The following is a 24,181-nucleotide window of genomic DNA, read 5'->3' as shown; positions in this document are numbered from 1 at the left end:
GAGAGAGAGGTTTGGAAAACAATGATTGAGTCGGTTTGGTTTGAAATGCGGCGCTTATTTCTAACTAATACATTTAAAATGCAGTTAACGTTCATATGCTTTATATGTCATGCTTTAAATTGTTGCCTTGCTTTCTTACATAAGACTTTAGTAGATTTTAGTTCAATACAAACTCACATTTTACAAAATCACATCCAGACTGAGTAAATGTAAAGTAGCTAACCTCCACACTAACCTGTAGCACCATTCTACATCATGTTAAACCTCTTCTCATCGTTTCATACCTTGATAGAAACCCACTGCAAATGCTTTGCCACTTGACATGGACAGTATCACCATCCTCACTCCTTCTACACAGTCTTTTCTGCAAGTGTGTTTGCTACTCCGCACGTCTCTGTAACGTGCATTATTAACCTGTTTGCCTTGCTGTTCCAGATTGCCACTGAAGAAAATCGCTTGTGTCACGGCGGTAAAGGCTAAAGATTTGATAGCAGAAAGCCTCGCTGGCTACAATGCTTCACTGTTTTTCCTCCTGTCTCCCCTGAATACAGAGGAGAAAGAGGAAATACACAAACATATGTTTGATTTCTCTCTGTGTTGTTTGTTGTTGCTCGTTCAACATGTCGAAGATACTATATGTGTGTCTGCCTGTGTGAGTGTGTGTGAACTCTGGACACGATCTGCTCAAAGCTTGGCATAGTGTGCACAACACAAGATTATCCTTAAAATAAGTGTGTTGGATCAGAAATGTAACCTGGTTTATTTTCGTTCAATAGTTTATGATTCGTCCACCGATTCATGTCACTATCAGACGTACTCACATATTCTTTCTTTGTGGGTCTCGCTCTTTTTTTCCTCCCTCTCTCCTCGTTGTTTTCTCTCAGGTGGTTCAACAGCAGAAAGCCGAATGCTCTCAGAAACTAGAAGGCCTTACCATGTGGCTGGCTGGAGCTGCCAGCTTGCTGGCCAGTCAGAAAGCTGGAGCGGAGTCAGCTGATGTGAACGCCCTGCAAGAGAAGCAGAAAAAACTGAAGGTATGAAACCTCCTGCAGAATGTAAAGGCGACAGGAAACCAGGCCCGCGCATAGCTTTGGATGCTAAAATATGTTATATGGTGTGTTAACATGTTGCCCGATTTCCCCTCCAGGAAGTACAGCAGGACCTCCAGACCAAACGAGAAGGCATATCTGAGGCGATAAGATCTGTGGAGGAGCTACTGACAGAGCGAGGAGAAAGTCTGAGCCCAGAGGAGAGGAAGAACCTCCAGGGGGCGCTAACAAAAATGAAGGAGCAGTACAGTGCCCTTACAGATTCAGCAAACACATCTCTGTCAGAGCTGGACACTGCCATCAACACCACTGTACAGCAGAACACACAAAGGGTGAGAAGAGAAGAGTGGATATCGATGTGCATACATATTGTACAAACAAGTTTATTTTTGTTTAGCTTTTCTTATATTCATCCTCTTCCTGTTTTCTCTTCCAGGCGAAGGCTGAGGAGGAGCTCCAGGAGACCCAAGGCCAGATAGACTCTCTGCTGAACCAGTTGTCCTCCCTGAATCAGCCAGGCGGGAGAGGAGCTGTGTCTGGAGTAACTCAAGATGTTGCTGATACCATGTTCTCACAGCCAGAGGGCGCTGTGATGTCACACACAGAGATGCTGCAGGTCAGAGTCATTAATATATCAAACGTGTGGCCCATTTTGACTTATACATCTTACAGCCTTTCTAACTTATGCCCTAACCTTTGACCTCCTTCCCAGGGGGAGCTTCAGCAGCTTCAGTCTCAGCAGGCACAGCTTCTCCAGATCACACAGTCGACGCGCTCCCTTCTGGAGCAGCCTGACTCCACTGTTCCTCCTGAGGAGAAGCAGCGTCTCCGGGCTGCCCTGGATCAGCTGCAGGCTCAGCACCAGGACAAGCTGCAGAGCTGCCAGGTACATGAAACAATTAGTAATATATACTGTATATATTTTATATATTTTCTTAACAAACTAGTCACTTTTAATAACCTCATTACTGTTTTTTCCAGGACCGTCTGAGGAAGTCTGAGGCTCTGAAGGATGAGCTGACGAAGTTCCTCCAGGAACATGGAAGTCTCGGCGCCTGGCTGGAACAAAGCGAACAGGAGCTCCGTTCCCTGGGGGAAGGGGAAACTGATGCGCAAGGACTGAAGGGCAGGCTGGAGGAGCACAGAAAGGTACACAAGATATACACTTTAAAAACATCTCTATGCATTGTTTTATTTTGTAAATATTAACACAAGCTCATATTTCACTCACAAACATGAGTGTTGGAGTGCTTTTCGTTCTCACTCAACAGGTTGCTGATTCTATCACGTCAGACTAATGATACAGGACAATAAGCCGCACTTTGACCTGCACATAGAGACATGTCAGTGTTGTGACCTGTTTTAACCCAGGAATAGAAGTTTATAACCACAAGCTTTTCAAATCTAATAAGACCCCTGACCTTAAATTCCCTCTCTGAAAAAGCCAGGAGCGCACACCTGGAGTAGTGATCTCTTCAATCGTAACGGTATCGAGAAATGCTCCCAGAGACAAAAGTTACATGTTGTGGGTTTTAACATATATGCATGTTCAGTTGCACAAAATCTTTCTTTCTCGGTGTCCGAAGTATCAAGCTGCTGCTGCTGTTGCTTGTCCAGGTTGCGCTGTAACTCCAGTGGCTCTGTAGTTGGATTATACTGGCCGAGTCTGGGTTTCGGTATTTTGAAGTGAAGTTAACTCGCTGAGAAATATCACCAACTGCATCTGGGCCAAGTGTAGCTGAGGAAAACACATGCTGACCTTTAATTATCCGTGGAAGACTGAGTTTCCACGCTCAGTTTCCATCCATCCATAAACCCGTACAAGCCCTGATTTACACTCACACACTCACACATTCTGAATCTGGGAACCAGTGAGAAACTCCACTGAAGCCGTTTGGGATAATTTAATAATAAGTCCTTTGATGTGACATTTTCAATGTTTTATATCCTTCTCTCACACATTTTTCCCAGCCATTATGGAAATTTATACCTCTGAACTGCTGCACATGGTTATGCTTTCCATCCCCAAATTTATTGTACATTCCTGCATTCATTCTTTTCCCGGAATGACCTTTAAGGATGTCTGTATTTCCAGGTTGCCGAGGACGTGATTTGCCACAAGGCAGACCTGCGCTTCGTCTCCATCTCGGGTCAGAAGGTTCTGGACTCTGTTCAAGGAGCTCTGGAGCAAGTCGGCGGTTCAGACCAAGCTCTGGACGGCACCAAGGAGGTGGTGACCGATAAGCTGCACGATGCTAACCACAGATATACAACCCTACACACCAAGGTGAGGGATACAAGAATTCATTCTGCAACTTGTTGGTGCTTAATTTCTTAGTCTTTCCACTTTGTCCTGAAAATACAATGACATTGAAATTCCTTGTTGGTGTGTTCAGTCAACAGAGTTGGGCGGCCGTTTGTCCGGCCTCTTGGAGAGGTACCAGCAGTACCAGGATGAGGTGGTCTCCCTCCACTCCTGGCTCAGCTCTCAGGAGCAGAACCAAAGCATATCAAAGCCCAGTGGGGAGACAGACCCCCAGAACCTGCAGAACACACTCCGACAAGTACAGGTGAAGCACAGAATACAAACATTAACACACACAACGAACAAAGAGCAGAAAAAAGTGCAAGAGGATTTTTAGACACTGGAAAAATGTTCTTCATGATCTGGGTTTGTATTTCACAGCGGCTACATCAATTTGAGTACCGTCCAAAAATGTTAAATTAGGTCAAGAAATGACACTCTGGAAAAGGGAATACTAAAATGGAAAGTAGATGGGAACCTTGTCTTCCTGTCAACCATAGGAATAAATGATTTAATGTTGACTGTACTTGTGACCTCTGTCCTCAGCTGCTGCAGGACGAGCTGGCCGAGCGTTCAGTGCAGCTGGAGAAGGTGAAGAGAGCAGGAAGAGATCTGGTCAGCACGGACGAGTCTCCTTCCCTGAAAGCTGTTGACATCCTCTGTGCTGCAGGTAACTTAAAGCACTCAATCTGCCCCCTTCTGTCATGTGTGAATTCAATTTAAATAAGACTCATCGTAACTTTGACCCCTCCTCTTTTCAGATGGTTTAGAGAAGAGGTTTGGTTCCCTCTCTGCGTCCGTGTCAGAACGGGCCGAGCAGCTTCAGACAGCAGTGGCTCAGTCGGTCAGCGTGCAGGAGGGCCTGAAGGGTCTGCTGAGCTGGCTGGACAAACTGGTTCTGAATCCTGGACCAGTAGAGCCCACTGCCAAGGCTGTACAAGACGCTCTGAAGCAGAACCAGGTCAGCATTAATCAAGATGAGACATTCAAAAATCTTTTGCATTAAATCATTCGAATAAAATCAATCAGAGTCCTAGTCCAGGAAATGAGTAATCATGTAAATAATTGCACCGTTTTAAATGTCTTTCTTCTTCTTCCTCTTTCTCTAGAAACTTCGCCAGGAGCTGCTCTCCAGGCAGGGCAGCGTGGAAGCAACGCGGGACTCCATTTCCAAACTCCTCCAGAGCTCTGACGCCTCCACAGCCTCGGGCCTTCAGGCCTCTTTGGATGAACTCACTCAGCGCTACGCTGCAGCGCAGGCTAGCCAGGCCGAGAGGGAGACTGAGCTCAAAGGTCTGTTGCCCAGGCTGGAGAGCTACGAGCGGCTGGGGACCGACCTCCAGGTCTTTACTCAGAGCCGGCTGAAGGCTCTGAGCCCGGCAGGCCAGCCAGACCGCAGCGTGGACGACTACAGACAGACTATTGAGGTCAGCAGAGGGGTCAAATTTTATAATTAGGTCTCAGTGTATTAAAGCCTCTGAAGGTATCAGTGCATCATTTCTATTCTAAGTCTTCTCAACACTTCTGTTGTTTCTCAGGAGGTCAAGTCCGAGCTGGAGCAGGAAGCTGGCCAGCTGAAATCCTTCTGCAACCTCGGCAGCGAGCTCAGCCAATCAAAAGAGTTCAGTAACACTCAAAGCCTATTGGATAACGTCAAAGGGGTGTCTGATGAGTTCACCCAGCTGGAAGCTAATGTCAACGAAAGGTAAAGATGTCGCAATGTTTATCGCAAATTACAGATAATTTTCTGTTTTTATACATTTGCATCAGTGGGACGTATTTATGCACTTTCCTATAAAGTACACAAGGGGGCACCACATACAAAGCTGCTAGGAATCTGTCAATCATTCAGCTGTATAGTTTTGATGTTGAAATATGACAAGGTATATTGCAGCGTGACTGAACACAAACCCAGACAGTCAAACTTTAAAATTCAGATCTGAGTAGAGGACAGTCTCATGACAGACACAGAACAGACTCTGCCACTGGCATTTCCAAAACCCTGTCTTCTAAATTTGTAGCCTTCACGGAGAACCAGTTGCTATGCCGACCCTGTTTGACGTCGTATCAGTGAGCAGCCACACATGAAGCCTGTCATATCTGAGGGCTGGCAGTTTATAAATACCATCATACTGGCACAGATTTATTAGGTTATACTTCAGATTAAAGCCAGTTACATAAAAACAAGGATGGCTGATATAAAGAAATAAACAATGTGAATCACTTCTCTTTAATCTGCGTGTCAGTAGGTTGTTATTGTAGTAATCTCACTGGTGCGAGCACTCATAGTGTACATGATGTTGGGGATTATTTACTGGGTGCATGTAGCTTCACAGCTGTTGCTTTCCCAGAACTGTACAGTGTTTGTGTATGTGTCTAATGTATGTGTGTACTGTATCTGTGTGTCCAGTGTAAGCCGATGATCAGGCCTGGGTGCTAATATAAGCAGAGTGGACACGGCTCATTGTCCGTCCTATAAACGGCCTACTCGGATGACTCCCAGCCTCGAGTCCCGAGGGGGCAGAAAATAGCAGCATGATAATGATACTGTTCCATGCCAGGCGGCCTCTCAGCGCTGTTTTGTCTACAGGCAGTCAGCACTTTTTCTGCCATAGCTTGAGAGCAGATCACATAAAGAGAGAGAGGTCAAGGCTGTGTGAATGCTGCCCTGTGTGGGCTTTGAATAATATGTGTCGGTAGTGCTTAATGTCTTCTGTTTTGCTGTTTTTAGAGAATATGTTGTATTAAAAGCGAGTAAAAAAAGAGACTTTGAGTTGAGTTTCTTCTGTCTTAATCTCTTCTTCTTCTGTTCCTTTTCCCCTCTCCTGTCACATCCTCTCCATCACCCCCATTTGCTGCTCTTCCTCCTCTGTCCTCTGCTTTGCTCCCGCAGGTTTGCTGCCATCCAGGCCTGCGAGCAGCAGCTGCACGGGTTCCGCGGCCTCTCTGGCTCCCTCCTCAGGTGGCTTCAGACAGCACAGGACCAGCTGCCGACCAAAGAGGCCAACCTCAACACAGAGGGCCTGCAGAGAAGAGTGCAGCAGCTTAAGGTGTGTGTGTGTGGAATCATTTTTAAACAAATATACAAATGTAAACCCAGCGTGCAATGCTTTTTAAGGAAAAACCAAATTCAGCAAAGAAAGGGAACATGCCTCCTATATCTTGCTCTTAAAGCTCAATGACTCTTGTCCCTTTCAGGACTTGTTGAACGACTGGGAGTCACAGGGATCAAGGGTTCAGGAGCTGAACAAGACAGGCTCCGAGCTTGAGTCCCTCATCATCGACATCACGGCTCCTCAGACCAAAACTGGTAAGCACAAGCATGGAGCCTCTTCCAAACATATCAGTTCTCCCACTCTTCCTGTGATGACTTATTATTCTCAGTAGAGCATTTTTGGTAGTAATTTTTGTGAAATGAAAACACATCATAAACAGAGGGAAGAAAGAAGGATAGAGCAGAACAGAAGGCAATAAATTAGCATTTTTAATCAGTTATGTTATGGTTATTTGTTTTGGTACAGCTAGCTCTGATAGTGGATTAAAAATGTCACAGAGATTAGGATCTGCTTCAGATATCTAAAACAGTCTCCCTGTTACTGAAGCCTAGCAACACAAAGCTTTCAACTACAACAAAACTACAAACCAAGACCTCAAGAACATGTCTGTAGTTATTTCTTTCAAACTTTCTAGCCGTCGACCTCCTCTGATGGAAGAATGTCACACTCTCTAAGTTTATAATTACTCATTCTTCTATGCAAAATTCACGAAAAGTAATCTTTTTAAAGAGGCGGTATTATGCTGTTTAACATTTTAAGACATTTATATAACGTTACAATCTTGGATGTTCAGACTAAACGTGGGTGAAGTTTCAAATCGTTAGCTAAAAGTATGTTGCAGTAATCCCCTGCTAAAAATGTCTCAGTCTGTGAACGCTTGCTTTCAGACAGACTTCTCCAGACTCTTCACTTTGTGATGTCACAAAGTGGAGGAAAGACATCAGTAGAGCAGCAGACGTTCATTTCAAATCGAAAAAGCAAAGTTTCCTCTTTGGCGACAACTCTGTTACACGGCCACAGGGTAGGAGGCGTGCCTCAAACACTGAGTTCTGTCCCTCGACAGGCTTCGGAGAGCTGGCCAATCAGAAGAAAGTAGGCTTGTAGGGGGCGGGGCTTCTACAGGGACAGAGCTGAGTCGTTTCAGGCAGAGGCTGTATGAGGGCCTGCACAGAGCACCAGTGTGAGAAACATGAGGAGTTTTTTAAACTGTAAATTATGCTAAGCTACTCCACAGGTATAACAGAGTGACATATGAAGCTTGACATTAGCGTAATACCCCCCCTTTAAGGTAGCAGAAAATTATTGGTTGTTCGGAGGTTAGGTTGAATATTGGAGATTACACAATTGTATGCAACTATCTATGTTGGATCCATCCATTAGATTTGTTGTGTTATATAAAGGCTCTGGGTATCCTCCATGTCTCTCTCACTACTGTTCTGTGTCACCATGGCTTTCGTACAATGTTCTCAGTCTCCTGCTGAGCTCTGTGTGTGTGCTGAAGTATTTATAAGCTAGCAGGACTTTGTGCTGTTTGGAGCTCGTGTTAGAACTTTAAATGTTCCCACAGTTTCTTTCACATCGATACATGTACATCCCTGGTTCTGTTTCATGTATGTGAACATGCTTGAATGTTGTAGTGGCACTGTCTCAGTCAGGTGTATGTCTCTCTCCCAGGTGCTCCTCAAATCAATGGCTCATCAGGTCCCAGCAGTGTCAATGGCATTCACACCTGTAAAGGTGAGCTCTCCCTCCAGCTCTCTCTCTATTTTCTATCCTCTTTTTTCTTATATATTGTCTCCTGAAGATATAATTTAACACCAACAAGATGTGCTCCTGCTATATTGGAGTTTATAGTACGGTCACTTTGAGAGATCACAGCACTGTTTCCTGTTTGACTGTTTCCAGTGTCCCCTCTGTCCCGTCTCTGTCCGCTGTCTGTCCACACAAAACATCCGTCACTGGCCAATTTGTTTGATAAAAAAAATCTGATTATAATTTCAAAATTGGGAACAGGACTCCTTTAATCTATGCTGCACTGCATGCAGGAAGGCTGATAAAACATGTAGTTATATCAGCCTTTGCTAGTTGACTTTATACTCCTAAGATTTCCTTGTGTGTATTTATTTCCTGTGTCTCTTATTCCCTCCCTTCTCTTCTCGTCCCCTCAGACCTGACAGAGCTCCAGGTAGCCGTGTCTGATGTGAACGGTCGATACGAGACGCTGGGCGGGGAGTTGAAGGAGCGCCTCGGTCGCCAGCAGGCCTCATTGGAGCTGAGGCAGAAGGCCAGGCAGGGCACCGAGGATCTCAAGAGCTGGCTGACGAACAGAGAGCAGAGCCTGAAACAGGGACAGACCGCCTCGCCCTCCAAGCCTGAGGCGGTACGCGCACAGGCCCAGGAGAACAAGGTAAACACTGGAACCATCTATTGTTTGAGCCTTTACAATTTGTAGACCTTTTCCTAGATTAGCACTGAACGCCATGTGGTTAAATCATTTGCTATTAAGAATGACCTTTGCCCTTTCTTCAAACTGATTAATATGTTAAAAAATCAGCTTTTTAACCAACATTTTTACTGAAAATTTAATGTAAATTTTCCCTCTATTCTTCAGGCCCTACTTTCGGAGCTGTCGGAGCACTCTGGGAAGGTAGAGGAGCTGAAGAGCACGCTGAGGAAGCTGATAGCCGACAATCCTGATTCTCCTGAGGCAGACACGTGGAGACAGCAGCTCCAAGAGATAGGTATGTGCTGCAGATGAGCAAAATATGACAAGATGATGGGCCAGACATGTAATACAGACTGAAAGGTTAGAACTTTGTCTCGACTAATTTAGATGCCCTAAGGCAAAACCTAAAGTAGAATGAAGGGTGTAACATGATGTTTATAGAGCTGAGACAACAGCTACTGAATAGACTACAGTGTAGCACAGAGTTTAGAGCTGTTAGAATAAAGTGTGTTGTGTCAGAACCTGAGACAGTCATGCAGAGGTAACACTTACAGGATGATGATGATGAACACTGCCGCCAGGACTGAAAGAGTCATCCATTTAAATTGATTATAATCTGTGAGGACAGTCAGTGAGTTCATGTTACCTTAAGGCTTTTTATATATAAATGGGACAATAAGAGAATAGGGGTATAGATAGAGGTGAACATTAGCTGGAAAAGAACCTTTAATATATTAACATTAAAGGGGCTCAGAACTTAAAGAGGGGGTATTATGCTGTTTCACATTTTAAGACATATATATAATGTTACAGTGTTGGATGTTCAGACTAAACTTGGGTTTCAAATCTGTAGGTAAGAGTATGTTGGAGTAATCCCCAGGCTTTTCAGCTCAGTCTGCAGGCTGCTGTGCACGCCAGGTTTCACACAGTTTTTTCTAAATGCAAAGTGACGTCACAAAGTGCAGCCTCGGAGAGCTGGCCAATCAGAAAAAAAGCGGGCTTGTAGGGGCGGGGTTTCTTAAAGGGACAGAGCTGACTGATGCGTTTCAGGCAGAGGCTGTATGAGGGCCTGCACAGAGCACCAGTGTGAGAAAAATGAGGAGTTTTTTTAGCTATAAATTATGCTAAGCTACTCCACAGGTATCATAGAGCTTGAAATTAGCATAATACCCCCCCTTAATAGAAATGGCAAAGGTAGTTTAGAGAATAATACATAGAAAAACCAGGCTAAGTCTGGTTCTTTAGATCAACTGAAAGCTGGACACTGTGGTTATAAAATGTCTTCTGGCCTCTCTGTTAATGTTTTAATTTTGGCAAGAGCTCGCTCAACAGATAATAAAAATGTTTGCACTAGAAGGCCATTGTTCGTTTGTTGCATTATTACTGGGCTGACTCCTTGGATGAACCCTGATCAAACTTTTGGCTTTGAGCAGGAAAGCCATCGTGCTGAAGTGGTTTCCAACAGAGGATGACTGGACTGTGACTGACAATTAAAAAAACATGTTAAACACTAAGATGAAGGACGTCGCCCGTCACTTACATCTGATGCTGCTTTAAATTAATGAATAGAAGAAAGACGCAGGATTAGGTGCTTTTACTGTGGTGTGTCTCTGAAAGCCATTCAATACAAAGTGGCACTGTGCCTCTGAATTTGCAATATTTTTTTCTGAGAGATGGAGAGATCAGTATTATCCAGGGAGAGAGTGGGAAGTGTTCTGTCAAAGCGATTTGTTCACTTGCGTACTTGATATTTTTAACAGAGCCTCCTGTGAGGTAACCGAGACAGAAATATTTAAGGTGAAATCAAAGAATGGAGCCTTTATGTTTTATATTTCATAATGCCTTTTCAAAGGCATCTGGACTGAATCTAGACACACACACACACACACACACACACACACACCTAGATGCCCAGAATATGAGTCAGAGACGGAGAGAGAGACAGGAGAGGTAGGAGGAGAGACGGAGGAAAAACATGTCTTATTGTCTGATTGTCAGTGTTCTTCATGTTGAGTAAGAATTAAATAAAGATTAGTTCCATCACGATCACTCATATAATTTTAATTTCTGTTTAGTGTCACACTGTACTCGAATAGAGATATTATGCTGTCCAACAATGGCATTATGCTGCTGTGAAGTGTATACAAAACCTTCGTAAGCGTTCTTCAAATCCTGCCTCGATTCGTCTTTCCCCCAGACTCTCGCTGGCAGACGGCCAATCAGACGGCAGCCCAGAGGCAGACCGAGCTGGAGACGTGCGCCGATAGGCTGGGCAGCTTCGCCTCAGCGGCCAATCAGCTGGGCCCGTGGCTGAGGGAGAAGGAGCTGATGATGAGCGTGCTGGGACCGCTGAGCATCGACCCCAACATGCTCAACACGCAGAAACAACAAGTACAGGTGTGTGACAGAAGAATGTAGAGACATCACAGAGACGCTGGTTCAACATTAATAATGCGGTCACCCAGCTGAGAAGCACACAGAGTAATGAAACCCCCAATATGTGTGAATAATGTATGAATGAATAATGAACATTGCGCTTCTAAAAGTCCTTGATTAGGTTTTTTTGATATATATTTTTGATAAGATATTATGAACAGATTATGAAGATAATTTAAAAGATTTTCAAACTTTCATTTTTTTATTCTAAGACACAAAATGTGTTACTTCAAGATATTTTGGTTCCTCATCATGTGACTAAATAATGTTCTCTTACTTCTTCCAGTTTATGCTGCGTGAGTTCGAGACCAGGCGGCCCCAGTTTGACCAGCTGACCCAGTCCGCCGAGGGAATCCTCTCCCAGACTGGAGACTCTGCTCAGGACCCTAAAGACCTGGCAGAGGTGCGGGCTGAGCTGGGCTCAGTCACCCAGCAGTGGGAGGACCTAACGAACCGACTGAGTCAGAGGTCAAACCACATCGACCAAGCCCAGGGAACCAGTGAACGATACCAGGTTAGTTCGTGTTACTTGTGTGGTTTATACTGTCACCGTGAGGGCATGATTTTTTCCCCCAGAGAATTAATAAAGTATTTCTGATTCTGATTCTGATTTTCTAACCCCTCTCCTGCTCTCCCCAGACGTTGCTAAGAGAGCTCTCTTCCAGTGCTTCTGCTCTGAGCGAGAGGTTGGATGCTCAGGCCTCCCTGAGCGCCCAGCCGGAGGCGCTGAAACGTCGCCTGCAGGAGACCGGAGAGATCCGCTCGGAGCTCGAGAGACGGCGGACCGAGCTGGCCGAGGCTGAGAGGCTCTGCCAAGAGCTGAGCACCATCGTGGCCGAACCCTACCTGAAGGAAGAGCTGAGTAAACGACTGGAGAGCGTGAGCGGGCCGCTGAGGAGTTTAGAGGAGCGCGCAGGTTTGTGGAGTTCATGTGCTTCATATAGTGACTGTGTGTTTGTGTTCTGGTATGTCTTTACATAGTTTATTTGCTGATTTTTATAGATAAAAAAGTAGTAGAAACTTAGTTTTGATAATAAAGCCCTCTTATATCAAAGCTGTCCTTTTTGGTTGAATCTTCTTTTCGATGTTACAGTGTTTGTAATCCCCTGTGTTCTGCTTTCTTTCCTCCAGCTGACGGACTGTCTCAGCTTCAGACCGCTCTGTCGTCCACGCAGCAGTTCCAGCAGATGTTTGACGAGCTGCGTTCCTGGTTGGATAAGCAGGCAGATCCCAGAGAATCATCCACCGAGGCTCTGCCCTGTCAGCCTGCAGCCATCCGCTCCCTGCTGGCACAGACAGACGAACTCCAGCGCGGGATCGCCAGTCAGCGAGGATCTTACGAGCTGATTCAAGCTGAGGGAGCTTCCCTGCTCGCCACACTCCCCGCGGGCGGAGACGAGCGCTCTGCCCTGCAGTCTCGCCTGAGTTCCTTGAGGCAGGACTGGGAGAGGCTGAACCAGAGGATCTCGGATCGAGAGAGCAGACTGAAGGGCACGCTGAGCAAAGCAGACACCTACCAGCAGCACAAGACCGAGCTGACACCGTGGTTAGCGGACTGTGAACAGAAAGATGGAGAGATTCAGCCATCACTCGACACGCCATCCCTGGACGAAGCTTTGCAGAAAGCTCGAGGTCTGTCTCTGGATCTCGAGAGACGACAACCTCTCCTGGAGTCCTTCAACACTGCAGCGGATCAGCTGCTGGAACAGTGCTGCATCGGGGATGACGAGGTACATAATTAATAATTAATTAAGCTTGTGGAATTTGGACGTTCTTTAGCTCATTTGGGTGTGTTTCGCTCTTCCAACAACAAGTATTGTTAGTGCTTTAAAACCCATAAATTTAGTACATGAAGAAAGTAAACTGACGTAATGTAAACTCATCTTCTGAAGGTACGAGATGAGAAGGCCCAGCTGAACCGCAGGGTGGACAGACTGGGCGAGAGGCTTCATGACCACACCTCCCAGCTGGAGGAGCTGGCCGGCCGCCTGAAGGAGTTTGAAGAAGGCAGGCAGGCTGTAGAGAGAAGGCTGGAGGCGGCCAAGCACCAGATTGAAGTCCAGGAGGCTTTGGGAGCACAGGTACTGAAAAAACATTCTTCATAGTCCTCTGAGAAAAGAGCTCTGGTGAGGTGGAAATCACATGGTCAGTTTATAATTCATAAATAAAGCATCTCGTGTTTGCTTCTCTCCCGCTCAGGCGTGCAGTGCCAAGAGCCTGGAGCGGCTAAGAAGTCAGCAGGAGAGTCTCAAGTCCCTGAAGCCTCAGGTGGTCTACCTCAGAGACCTGGCCCAGGGGCTGGTACAGGACTCGCCGCAAACACCGGGAGGCAGCACCGAGGGGGCGCAGAAGCTTCAGGAGCAGGCCAGAGACACAGAGAAAGAGTATGATGGCGTTACCGACAAGGTGAGGAGCAGAGTCATCGTCAAAAGACATCAAACACGCCTCAAACAATTACTTCTGCCAGAATTATAAGCGTATAAGATTTCCACCCTTGAAAATAATCTAAATCTATTTTGAGTGACTTGATGTTCAGTTTGACCTCCTCCCAAACCCGTTCAGAGATCGCCAGTGAAAGCTAGTAAACGTCCAAAATACACTTGACCTACATTATAAGGTAGTGCATTTCTAAGTCGTGCAGAGTCCTCCTCCCAGCAGGTATCTGTGGAAAACACGGCAGAACATGCAGCGAAGCGAGCGATGAAAGGAGTCACAGGGGTTGTGAATTAATGCCGTCTGGAGTGAAAAGAAGTCTTAAAAGCACAGGGAACTATTTATACGACTGTGCGAGAGGGTGTTAGATCTACTGTATGTGCATGTGGGTGCTTAGCAGACGAGTGTCAGCGAGCTGAGAGAGAGCAGAACAACTATAGCTGTCAGAAGAGTTTGGCTATTTGAGTTGCAGAAGTCTTATATGGCCATTGTGGACATTCGGCACTTTGTCAGAGTTTGAAATGTAAACCAGCGCTCGGAGAATTCAGCAGACACGGTGTTGCATCTGTTTTCTGCAATCCAGCCTCCAAATATTCCATTTAAGGTCACAACCACACAGGATCTCCAGCTGTAAATATAACTGCACTCTTAGGCACTGGCATGTTCTTTGTAAAGTATTGATCGGATTCGGATCTCAGTGTTGCTGAGAAAAGCGTTCCAGTGCTTTTGGAGGTGATGCAGATCAGCCTGCTCTTAGATAATGCTCCCATTGTCTCTTTCCTGCACCTACACAGACTACATCTATTTTTACACGCTGTTGTGTTGCATCATTTTATGGTGTGTGGGGGTTACACATTATTCTGTTCCGTTCAGTTTTAACTGGGGAAGCTTATACCACTCAGGCACATTTGGCACTTCATCATTCAGGCCTTTTTTCAGAGGAAATTTCTGGTTTTGTGCAAATTTTGTGACAAATTGCGACGAAAAAATAAAAAATAAAATTCTAAAAAGTCGATCTGCTCATTCGTGATTATAAATGTATGTTCTGTTCTGTGCTCTAAATACACAACAACTAAAAAAAATCACCTCCAACCTCACGCCAGTGTTAATTTTGGCAGCTATTTTAGATTTACTAAAAACTTTTACACATTTTAGTCATTTTTACCCTTTATAGTTTTAGTCAACGAAAACTCAAAACATTTGAGTCCAGCTTAATCAATAAAAAGTCATTACTTTTAGTCAAAACGTTTTCTCTCTTCTCGTTTTTACCTGTTTGCGTCAGCTAAAATTAACGCTTAAAATTTCCGCAGATCATCCAAACAGTAAAAGAACGATGAGGACACAGCATGTAAACATTACTCTTCATCATCGCTTCATTTAAACAGTCTGACTGAAGCAGAGAGCCGGTGATCGCTCCTTTATAGGTGGAAGATGTGAGCGCGCACAGAGCCTGAAGCAGAGAGCCTGAGTTACCAGAGAAAGTTAATAACCTCTTTCCTGACACCTGTTATCTCTAACTGGTGCTTGAGGCTATTTTTAGCTCGTTAACGTCTCGTCTTCGTCATGGAAAATGATCGTTGGCAAAATGATCGCTGCCTCACACACCTTTTATATTTTGCATTATTTATTCTGCTGAACACCTTGAATAAAAGGTATTTTATTCTTTACAGCTGTAAGCTGTATCACATATGTATTGTGTATTGTTTTATTGTAATGCACGTGATGATAGAATTCAATTTAAAAAGGCCTACTCTAACGTCTTGTGTCTTGTCTCAGATCGAGCACTGCTGCTCCTCCCTTGAGTCCCGGCTGCAGGGTGTCGGCGAGGTCCAGTCTCACGTGCGCGACGTCTTCTCGCGCCTTGCCGACCTTGATGATGAGCTGGACTCCCTCAGTCCCGTCGGCCGTGACGCCGACTCCCTGGCCTCGCAGACAGACGCCTTGAAAGGCTTCTTGTCCCGTCTGTCGAACCTCAAGAACGAGCTGGAGGGTCATCAGTCGGACTGCACCACCATGCTGCGGCGAGAGGGCTCTTCCCCCGACCTCCTGGCTCTCAGGAGGGAGACGGAGGCACTGAACCGTCAGGCCGGCAAGGTGAGGGAGAGGAAGATGATGATGGTGGTGGTTACACCGTCCAGTGCAGTTATTGGCTCTGGTGTGATGTAAAAGTAGAAATGATTCTATCTCATCACAATTCTTTTATTATTGCTCCCCAGCTGAGTGAGCGAGGCCAGGCCAGGTTGGACCAGATCGAGGACGCTGCCGAGAAAGTTCGAGAGTTCTACAGGCTGGTCGGCGAGCTGCAAGGCCTGCTGGGAAGAGCCGAAGATGGGCTGAACGCGCAGGGCATTGTGGGCACAGAAGTGGAGATGATCAAACAGCAGCTGCAGGAGTTCAAGGTAGGATGGACTTCCTCTTGCTGGTATGGATATGAGTGTGCAGAAGTCCCATAGAAAAGCTGTTCACTGTGTGTGTGGAGGATGAATGGAGAAGCTGATTGGAGTCTGACTTGCTTTAGTTTCTTTTATTCCTTATCTCCTCTTTCCTCACTATTCCCTTTCATTCGACACGGCAGTGCATAGTTGGAATTGTTAATGAGTACACGTTTCTTTATGCAATGCCTCGGCGGTTATAATATCCGTTTGATTGTGTGGGAAAAAGCACGAGAGAATCTCAGTGAATCAGACTGAAAAGATTGTATGTGTTCACAGTCTCCTCATTTCCCATCATGCAACTGAAGCTAATCAGCAGAGATAAACAGCAAATCTTCAGCGCAACATTAGCTTAGGTTTACAGCCCCGCTCTGTGTGTGTGTGTGTGTGTGTGTGTGTGTGTGTGTGTGTGTGTGTGTGTGTGTGTGTGGTTGTGTGTGGGTGTCATGAATAGTGACATTCAATATTTCGCGAGCCTCAGAGGTGGTCCGTATCCATCCTGTCCTCTTGCTCATACCTCTAGAGAGCATGAGGTAAGGGTGTATGCGCGTGTGTGTGTGTGTGTGTGAGGAACTCGTGTGGAGTGTCAGGACACATAGACGGCGATTAGTTGAGTCACACATCTGCTTGAAATGCCTGACACGCTGCTGAATCACGCAGCTCTCTTTACAGGACGGTTTTGCTGCTCGTTCAGAGTTCGTTTAACATTTACCACAAACACACTCCCTCTGGTTTAAAGCTGTCGTCCCTGTGGTGACTGATGCTGGTCTAGAGTCCATTACTTTCCTAATCTTGGTGTTAAACAACACTTGGTACTGTAGCATCCTGCTGTGTGCACGACATCTCTGTTGCTGTTGCTTTTACCTCAAGTCTTACTTACTTACTGTAACGTTTGTGGACGCACGACCATGTAAGAAAGTCCACAGTGGTCTTTTTGCATAATCTGTTAAGATTATATGTTCTTGCTTATTATCACGACTTGATTTTTTTAACCAATCATTATTTGCACTGTCAGAGTGTGCTTCTAAACAATGAAATGACCAGAACTAGATCAAGAGGTAAAAAAAAAAAGGGGTGGGAATCACAGGGTAACTCACGATACGATAGATGGCTGTTAACAAATATTCTAAATTTGTAATAAAAAATTAAGATTTAATGTGAAAAGATCAGCACTACCACAGCTGTCTCTCAAGTTCTTGCATGTTCTCGCATGTTTGTCATATGTCCTTGCGCGCACTCTCATGGTTACGGATCATCTTTGAATGCATCTCAAGGTCGCTCTATACGTTAATAATTAACTTTAGTCGAGCTGAAGCGAGCTTCTACAACAACCGTGTGGTGTGTGGTAATGATGGCGGAGAATTTAAATCCCAGCCCGGCAGGGTAGAGGGAGATTCTTAACCCAAGCATAACAGACAAGTGTAGGTATGTTCATTCTTTTTAAAGACATGTTTATGCTAAAATAGATATACCTGTCACAGCACAGATCGCTCAGAGCGCTGAATGTCCATTCTACCGTAACCAAATTATTTAATTTGTTTATTTTGCAAGGTGTCGATCTTTTAAAAAGCATGTTTACGCTTAAATAAATATATATTTGCAAGTTAGTTTGTCTCTCGTTGTATCGGTGTGCCCTCTTGTGGACGTATTGCGCAAAAATAGATATTCGAATAGATCGAACCTCTGTTTTTTTTAAAGGAATAATCGAATCATCTGTGGCCAATTTGACAGCGCTAATAGGACACGCAATATCTGGCCAACGATAATATCACGATACAACGATTCTGCGATAATTGATATATTGCAAGACAATAATGACACGTCACCATATCTGATTAACTTCTTCGCAATTAATTTCCGTTCACGCTACCCTCATAAGCGCCCCTGTGAGTCATGAAGCAGGAAGTCATTTATTTTAGAATAACATGATGTAGCTCCTTTCTGCATTAAGACAGACATCCGACTTTACTGTCTAAAACGCCACAGAGGAGCTGACCTCAGGAATGTGCTTTACTGGCACCTCCGTGGTCTTTTACAGCGTTTCTCCGCTGCTCGTTTTACGGGTATAGACTCCTCTTTCAGCCCGACTATTATCATCGAAGAGCACATTTTCTGGCCGTGATGTAATATCCTGTCCAGTGCAGAGAAACTATGTAGGCGTGTGAGAGCTCAGGAGAAGTATGCACACATGCATCAACACTCACATTTTCTGCCACCTGCTTTTAAAGTGACGCTCAGAGAAGGTTATGCTTTGTGCGAATGACGGATGATTCATGTGAGATATGTATTAGGACTCTGATCGCTCCCTGGAGAGTTACCGGCTCCTCTGTTCTCAAGACGTGTGGGAGGATCAAAGAACATTTTTCCTCCTGTCTTCTCTTCTCTCTTTCTATTTAATCTTCTTTTAATTTGATTATTTTTGATATTAGTTTAAACATCTTTATTAAATTCCCTTACATCTCTCTCTCGACCCACTAACCTCTCTTTGGCTGCTTGTTTTTTTCTATCCCTTCACCTGTTTCTTGGTCTCTCTCTCTCTCTCTCTCTCCGTCTCTCCTTCCCTCCCTCCCCGCTCTCTTAATGAGAGCAGGCCGAGTGAATGTTTTGCATAGAGCAAACAGACAGAGCAGCAGATAAAGAGGTGTTGAGGGAAGGATGAGGGGAGGGAGGGAGAGAGAGAGAGAGAGATGGCTAAAAAGGCTGCACTTGAAAAGGAGAGCCAGATCAGACAAAGACTGTGAAGCTTTATTCTGTCTCATGTACGGTTAAACGAATGGCGTCAGTGAGCCGGAGGAATATTTCACTTCACATGTTACATGATTGAAAGAGACGAGGTTTGGTCTGATATAACTTCATATATATTAATGTCAAACCAAAGGAACTCATTAGGAATATTTTTGATCTCTGCATTAAATGTAAATAAATAAGCATTTTGTTTTATATTCGTTTACCTAAACAAGCTAGAAAGACTTCAATAGATAAAGACAGAAATAATTACTGAGAATACGATTAATCTTTCTCTCTCTTTAAAAATCCTTAAAGAGCCGCTCCAGTGAAAATCAAGTTGTGATGTCACAAACCTAAGGAGCCAATCCCGTTAATGGACGGGGTGACGCTTTGCATATCATTATGTGTAACCTATGGCAACCACTTCAGCGATGCGCGAGCCAAACTCACTACTAACATTAACGTTACCACTAATTGCTACATTTCAAGCTAGCTACGTTTCAACAAGTTGCCACTAAACTACGGCAGAGACGTGTTTTGTTTTTGCGACGGAGGGGGCAGTTGGAAATTGGCGTAGTGGGCGGGGCCTATTCAGATTCACAACTTTTTAATGAGGGAGAAGGAGGAGAGGCCTTTGGAGGATTTTTAGAAGGTAATTAAACGTATTGTGCTAAAAAGACATATCAGACACAAGTTATTATTTCAAGCAGAGCATTTTATATGTCTGAAAACATGACTGGAGCTGGTCCTTAACACAAAAAAGGCAAATTTTAAATCAAGAATTTTGTTAGATGAAACTCATTACTTTTTTTTCCTCTTTGATATTTTATTCATGATATTTTTCTCTCGGCTGCAAAATTCTTTTTTGTTCATTTGGCCTTTTTAATTGAATTATTTATGCATCTTTTCTAAAGATCATTTAAAAATCGCAAAAAAGATGAATAAAAATAGCCCCCATAAATCAGCCGGAGCGTAGGTGTAAATCATGTTAATCATGTCACTCGTGCACCGATTCAGATTTTCCTCCGTTAAAGCTGTGAACTGTGAGCAGAGCTGCAGACGCACTGGGTGCAAAAGCAATAGCAGGGGCAGGATGTCTAATAGCACGCCGTCTGCGGGGTATCTAGAGCACGGAGAGCGAGTCTGTCGCTCTTATCTGGGGGTATTTGTAGGAGGGCAACAAAGGGAGGCTAGCAGAGAGAAGACGAGTCAAACAGAGAACGACTGTAGATCATCACGGAGAGCAGGATCACCACACGGGCTTACAGATGCACACACACAGATAAGGAATAATAGGATAGAGGTCTTTGTCCGTCTGACCCTTTTCTGACTCTATTTCATGTTAACTGCTCTCTTTAATGTAGCTGCAGTGTACTGTAGAATATGATAGCAGGAAAGGGACAATTAAAGAGGGATCGAGGAGGAAAAGTGAGAGTCTTTGGTCCTGTCTTTGAAGCCGCCCCCTGCCCTGCTTTGTTTCTACCTCTCTCTCTCTCTTCCTCTCACTCTCTCCCTCCCTCTCTCCTCTCTGTAACTGATCCAGCTCGGCTCATTTCAAACCTAAACATGTCTGTCTGGCTCCCCAACAGACCGGGCCACCCCTCTCTCCCCACTCCTCGCCCTCTTCCTCCTCCTTCCCCTCCCCCACCAGACCCCATTTCCAATCCAGAGGGATGATGTCATGCCGATGCTTAGAAAGACGAGGGGGCTCAGTCAGGACGTGCTGTGTGGATGTGTGTGGGTGTGTGTGTGGGTGTGGGTATGGTTGGAGGGCAGCCATGGGAGAAGGGGTCATGGGAGTAGGAGACGATGTTGTCAGATTATTTTTTAAACCCCCCTAACGGTGATCTCACAGATAATTACTGGGTCAATGAGAGAGAGACACTGTGAAAGACTTCCTCTGCCTGCCCTCTCTTTATTACGAAAGTAGCTCTTAGCTGTTATATCGTCTGTAAAACACTTAAGGTGTAAAACCTGCCAAGCCCCAGGAATTAAGACCTGGCATTAGAAGTCTGGTCAGGCTGCTGGTCTTTGTTTCCTAATAATATAATTCTTTAACTTTTTCTTTAATCGGCTGCTTTAGTTCAGATAACACCTTCGAACTTTGTCTTTTGTAGAACATTTCCCTGAGGAATAAAAAACAAGGTGGAAGCAGCATGTAAGCATTGCAGAGGTCACCAGTTTATTTTTCTTACATTGAATTATGTAGAATGAAAGAAAATATATATGAGGCATAAAAATGGGGGCTTGAAAATGAAAGGTCAATATCAAGCCTCTAAGCAGCCTCTATAGACAGATGTAAATGCCGGCTGTATTGCGATGCACATAAGCTCGGCAACCAGAGAGGTTCCAGTAAAGCGGCCCTCATAAAGTGTATGTATTCTTTGTCTTTTTTCTATGAGTGTCCAAATTCTGTAGGTAACTTTTTAACTTTATATCGCCCCCCAAAAATCCTCCAGTGGAGCAATTGAAGTAATGTCCATGTACGGTCACTTTCTCTTAAAGTTGTGATCTCCAAGGTCTCAGTTTCGGTCTCTTTGGCAGCACCTGTGGCGATAAACGGTAATTGCAGGAGCACACTTCCCAGATATCCAGACAGTGTTGCGTGTGTGACGTCCACGGTTGGCTCCGGTTGTAACTCTTGATTTTCCTGGCTGACGGTTTGCCTTCATCTGAGCGTCCAATTTGTTTCTTTTTCTTTGGATTTTCACTTGTTTTTGAAGTTATATCTGAAGTCATCGATCTTTTCTTTGTTTGTTCAGCCATAGTAGATTACTGTTTCCTCCAGAGACCGGAAAAACAGCTGCTGTACATACAAGTAAAGTCGCCACAGACACCCAGTCTGTAATACTGCAAATGCAAAGGCTTTCATCAGTGGGCCATAGGCTCAATCACCATTGTGTTACCTCATGCAACGATAAATAGATAGTGACATTTATTTAATAAAAATCTTCGAGATTATCACTTTAACGTCTTCAAGGTGGCTGTCAAGATAAGTCTCTAAAAACTCGATTAACTGCTCACCAACATAAGAAAAAAACTACCGCCTCTCTGTTGTGTAGCAAATAGAGAATGAGTGGACGAGGGCGTGATTTGTACCAAACAGGCCAGTTTTGTGTGAGAAAGATCATAAAGTTGTCGTCTGTCTCTGTTCCCAGTCAGAGTAGTGCTATCTATCATGTGCATGTTTCTACATGGCTGTCCTGTCTGCACATATGTGCTACTGTGGAATCTGTGTTTGTATTTAGGGTCGCTCTGTGGGCCGATGAGAGGTGTGTGTGTGTGTGTGTGTGTGTGCTTGCACTCTGTATCAGAGGATGCTTCTAATTCCAGTCTTTTTCTGGGTGCAATCTGGAATCTCAGCTGTCTCCTCACCCCACCCTCACACACAAATACACAAATACACACACATTAGGGTGTGGCATCAACATCCCACTGCATGCCCCTGGCTCACTCCGTCCCTAAGCAGCTGACACAGTCTCTGGGTGGGATGACAACACACACACACACACACACACACACACACTCTGGTGTTTTAGCAGAGGGGCGTTACGAGGCTCTAAAGTCCAGGCTGCAGATGGACATTCCTGTGATGGGCTGGTTAGTCTGGGTGACAGCAGAACTGCAGGCATGTGTGTGTCTTTGTGCAGATGTGTTTGTGGAAATCCCTGTCCTAAATCACGACTGCACGCCTCCTCTGTCCGCACCCCCCTCCCACCCATCTCCTCCTCCCTCCTCGCACCTTTCACCTCCTCCTCTCTTTTTATTTTATCCTCCTCTCCACCTCATCATCCTCAGAGGATCTTAACGCCCGTGACTCACTGTCCTTCCCCACACCGACTGTGTCAGCAACTATTTAATGATGGGAGTAGAAGTGGAGCCAAACTGGGCCAGCAGCTCACTGGTTGTCTTTGGGCTCGTGCTGTGCAGCTGGAACGTGTCCTAATTTTCACCTATAAAGCTGCTTACACATTTAAAATTCACTTTTAGTAATTAGCACTTAGTAAGTCAGAAATAGGCATTTGGGATACTTCAGGGTCCAAGATGCTGCTGTGCTGCTTGTAAAATACCTTATTTTTCTATCAGTGACCTGATTTAAAGACGCCGTGTGTTAAAACAGACCCATGCTGTGCAGCACGTGATGTGTTGTAGAGAGGCCGTATTTAATATGGCTGAGTAAGAGGCCCTCAGCAACATTTCTATTCAGGTCTGGAAACCATAAATCATTAGTGACAGGTTAAATCCGCGAGTAAAACTGCATGTCCAGCGTCTACAAGTTTTAAAGAGGCTCAGAAAACATCACGGCTTTCAATGGCGTCTCATTTGATGCTTAAAATCCATCAACAAAGGCTCTGGTTACCCCACTGAACATAGAGTTATATTTATGTAAATCCTGAAAACCACATGATGAAACATTACAACCAGAAAATGTATTAAACAAGCTGGAAAACAAACCAACTGGAGCAGGTTAAGTTTTACGCTGTCCCTGTCTCCTAGCTTTCAGCAGCACCCGGAGCTACATCCTGTTTGTGGCTTTTAGCAGCCATGTCGGCTCGCCTAATTCAAACCAAAGGTGGTGTGCACACAGTCAGAAGAGTTCAGTGTGTCAGCACCCAGTAACCCTCTCATGACTCCCCAGCTAATCCAAATCATACGTCATCTGGACGGCGGCGCTATTTACTGGCTCGTTCCGTCTTCTTATTCCTGTCTGTTTGTGCGTCTTAATGTGTGTGTTTGTGTTTCATCAGCGTGTCAGAGTGCGTGACTCTTATTCCTGTCGTTTCCAAGCGGCTGATTGAATCACGCTAGCATCATTTCTGTAATCATATAACCTGATTGTACCGGCCAAACTTTCCTATAGCTGCTCGCTCACACACACACACACACGTCAGCTCTCTGTGTGTTCACGAGTGATTGATCTGCCTTGGCATTGTGCGATCTAAATAAGTCTGGCTCGGTGTGTGCGTATGTGTAACATCTTAGCCTCTCCGCTCTCAGGTCCTGTATTGTTTCAGCTGTTGTGAATTAGAAAGGCATGTCATGGCTCGGCCCGGCCCTCTCGCTCTCCGTCTTTTTCCTCTTTCCTTCTCTCAGTTCAGTGAAATCCAATCTTCTCTCCTGTGATGAGTCCAGGCAGATATTTACAAGACTTTACCAAAGATTCAAAATGTCTAGTTCACCTTATTTTGGTACAAAGGCAAACCAAGATGCTATTTTTTTAACACATATTAATGGAAGCCCAGAGAGACGAGGGAGAGAACAACATGCCTGCATAACCTTTCTTTGTTGTTTCTTTT

The 24,181-nt window shown here is 44.9% G+C and overlaps 1 protein-coding gene across 8 annotated transcripts in view; it reads left to right on the top strand.

The window, feature by feature from the left end:
- macf1a (microtubule actin crosslinking factor 1a) overlaps nt 1–24,181 on the top strand; it is a 228,581-nt gene that overhangs the window by 149,524 nt on the left and 54,876 nt on the right. For all 8 annotated transcript variants that reach the window (XM_069681889.1, XM_069681887.1, XM_069681885.1 and 5 more), the window contains 24 exons: nt 885–1,034; nt 1,148–1,381; nt 1,486–1,665; nt 1,762–1,935; nt 2,031–2,198; nt 3,145–3,336; nt 3,446–3,619; nt 3,901–4,024; nt 4,116–4,315; nt 4,464–4,781; nt 4,893–5,059; nt 6,248–6,404; nt 6,553–6,664; nt 8,085–8,147; nt 8,579–8,817; nt 9,022–9,151; nt 11,054–11,253; nt 11,579–11,806; nt 11,932–12,208; nt 12,424–13,022; nt 13,185–13,373; nt 13,492–13,698; nt 15,502–15,819; nt 15,942–16,124. In XM_069681889.1, the coding sequence (XP_069537990.1) occupies nt 885–1,034; nt 1,148–1,381; nt 1,486–1,665; nt 1,762–1,935; nt 2,031–2,198; nt 3,145–3,336; nt 3,446–3,619; nt 3,901–4,024; nt 4,116–4,315; nt 4,464–4,781; nt 4,893–5,059; nt 6,248–6,404; nt 6,553–6,664; nt 8,085–8,147; nt 8,579–8,817; nt 9,022–9,151; nt 11,054–11,253; nt 11,579–11,806; nt 11,932–12,208; nt 12,424–13,022; nt 13,185–13,373; nt 13,492–13,698; nt 15,502–15,819; nt 15,942–16,124 (4,983 nt within the window). The remainder of the gene's footprint in view (nt 1–884; nt 1,035–1,147; nt 1,382–1,485; nt 1,666–1,761; nt 1,936–2,030; nt 2,199–3,144; nt 3,337–3,445; nt 3,620–3,900; nt 4,025–4,115; nt 4,316–4,463; nt 4,782–4,892; nt 5,060–6,247; nt 6,405–6,552; nt 6,665–8,084; nt 8,148–8,578; nt 8,818–9,021; nt 9,152–11,053; nt 11,254–11,578; nt 11,807–11,931; nt 12,209–12,423; nt 13,023–13,184; nt 13,374–13,491; nt 13,699–15,501; nt 15,820–15,941; nt 16,125–24,181) is intronic.

Source organism: Semicossyphus pulcher, unplaced genomic scaffold (genome assembly GCF_022749685.1).
Source record: "Semicossyphus pulcher isolate SPU_LCO1_2020_fin unplaced genomic scaffold, fSemPul1.0.p SCAF_5, whole genome shotgun sequence".
NCBI classification, from domain to species: Eukaryota; Metazoa; Chordata; class Actinopteri; order Labriformes; family Labridae; genus Semicossyphus; species Semicossyphus pulcher.
The sequence above is the reverse complement of the archived record's forward strand: the minus strand, read 5'-3'. Positions and strand labels throughout refer to the sequence as shown.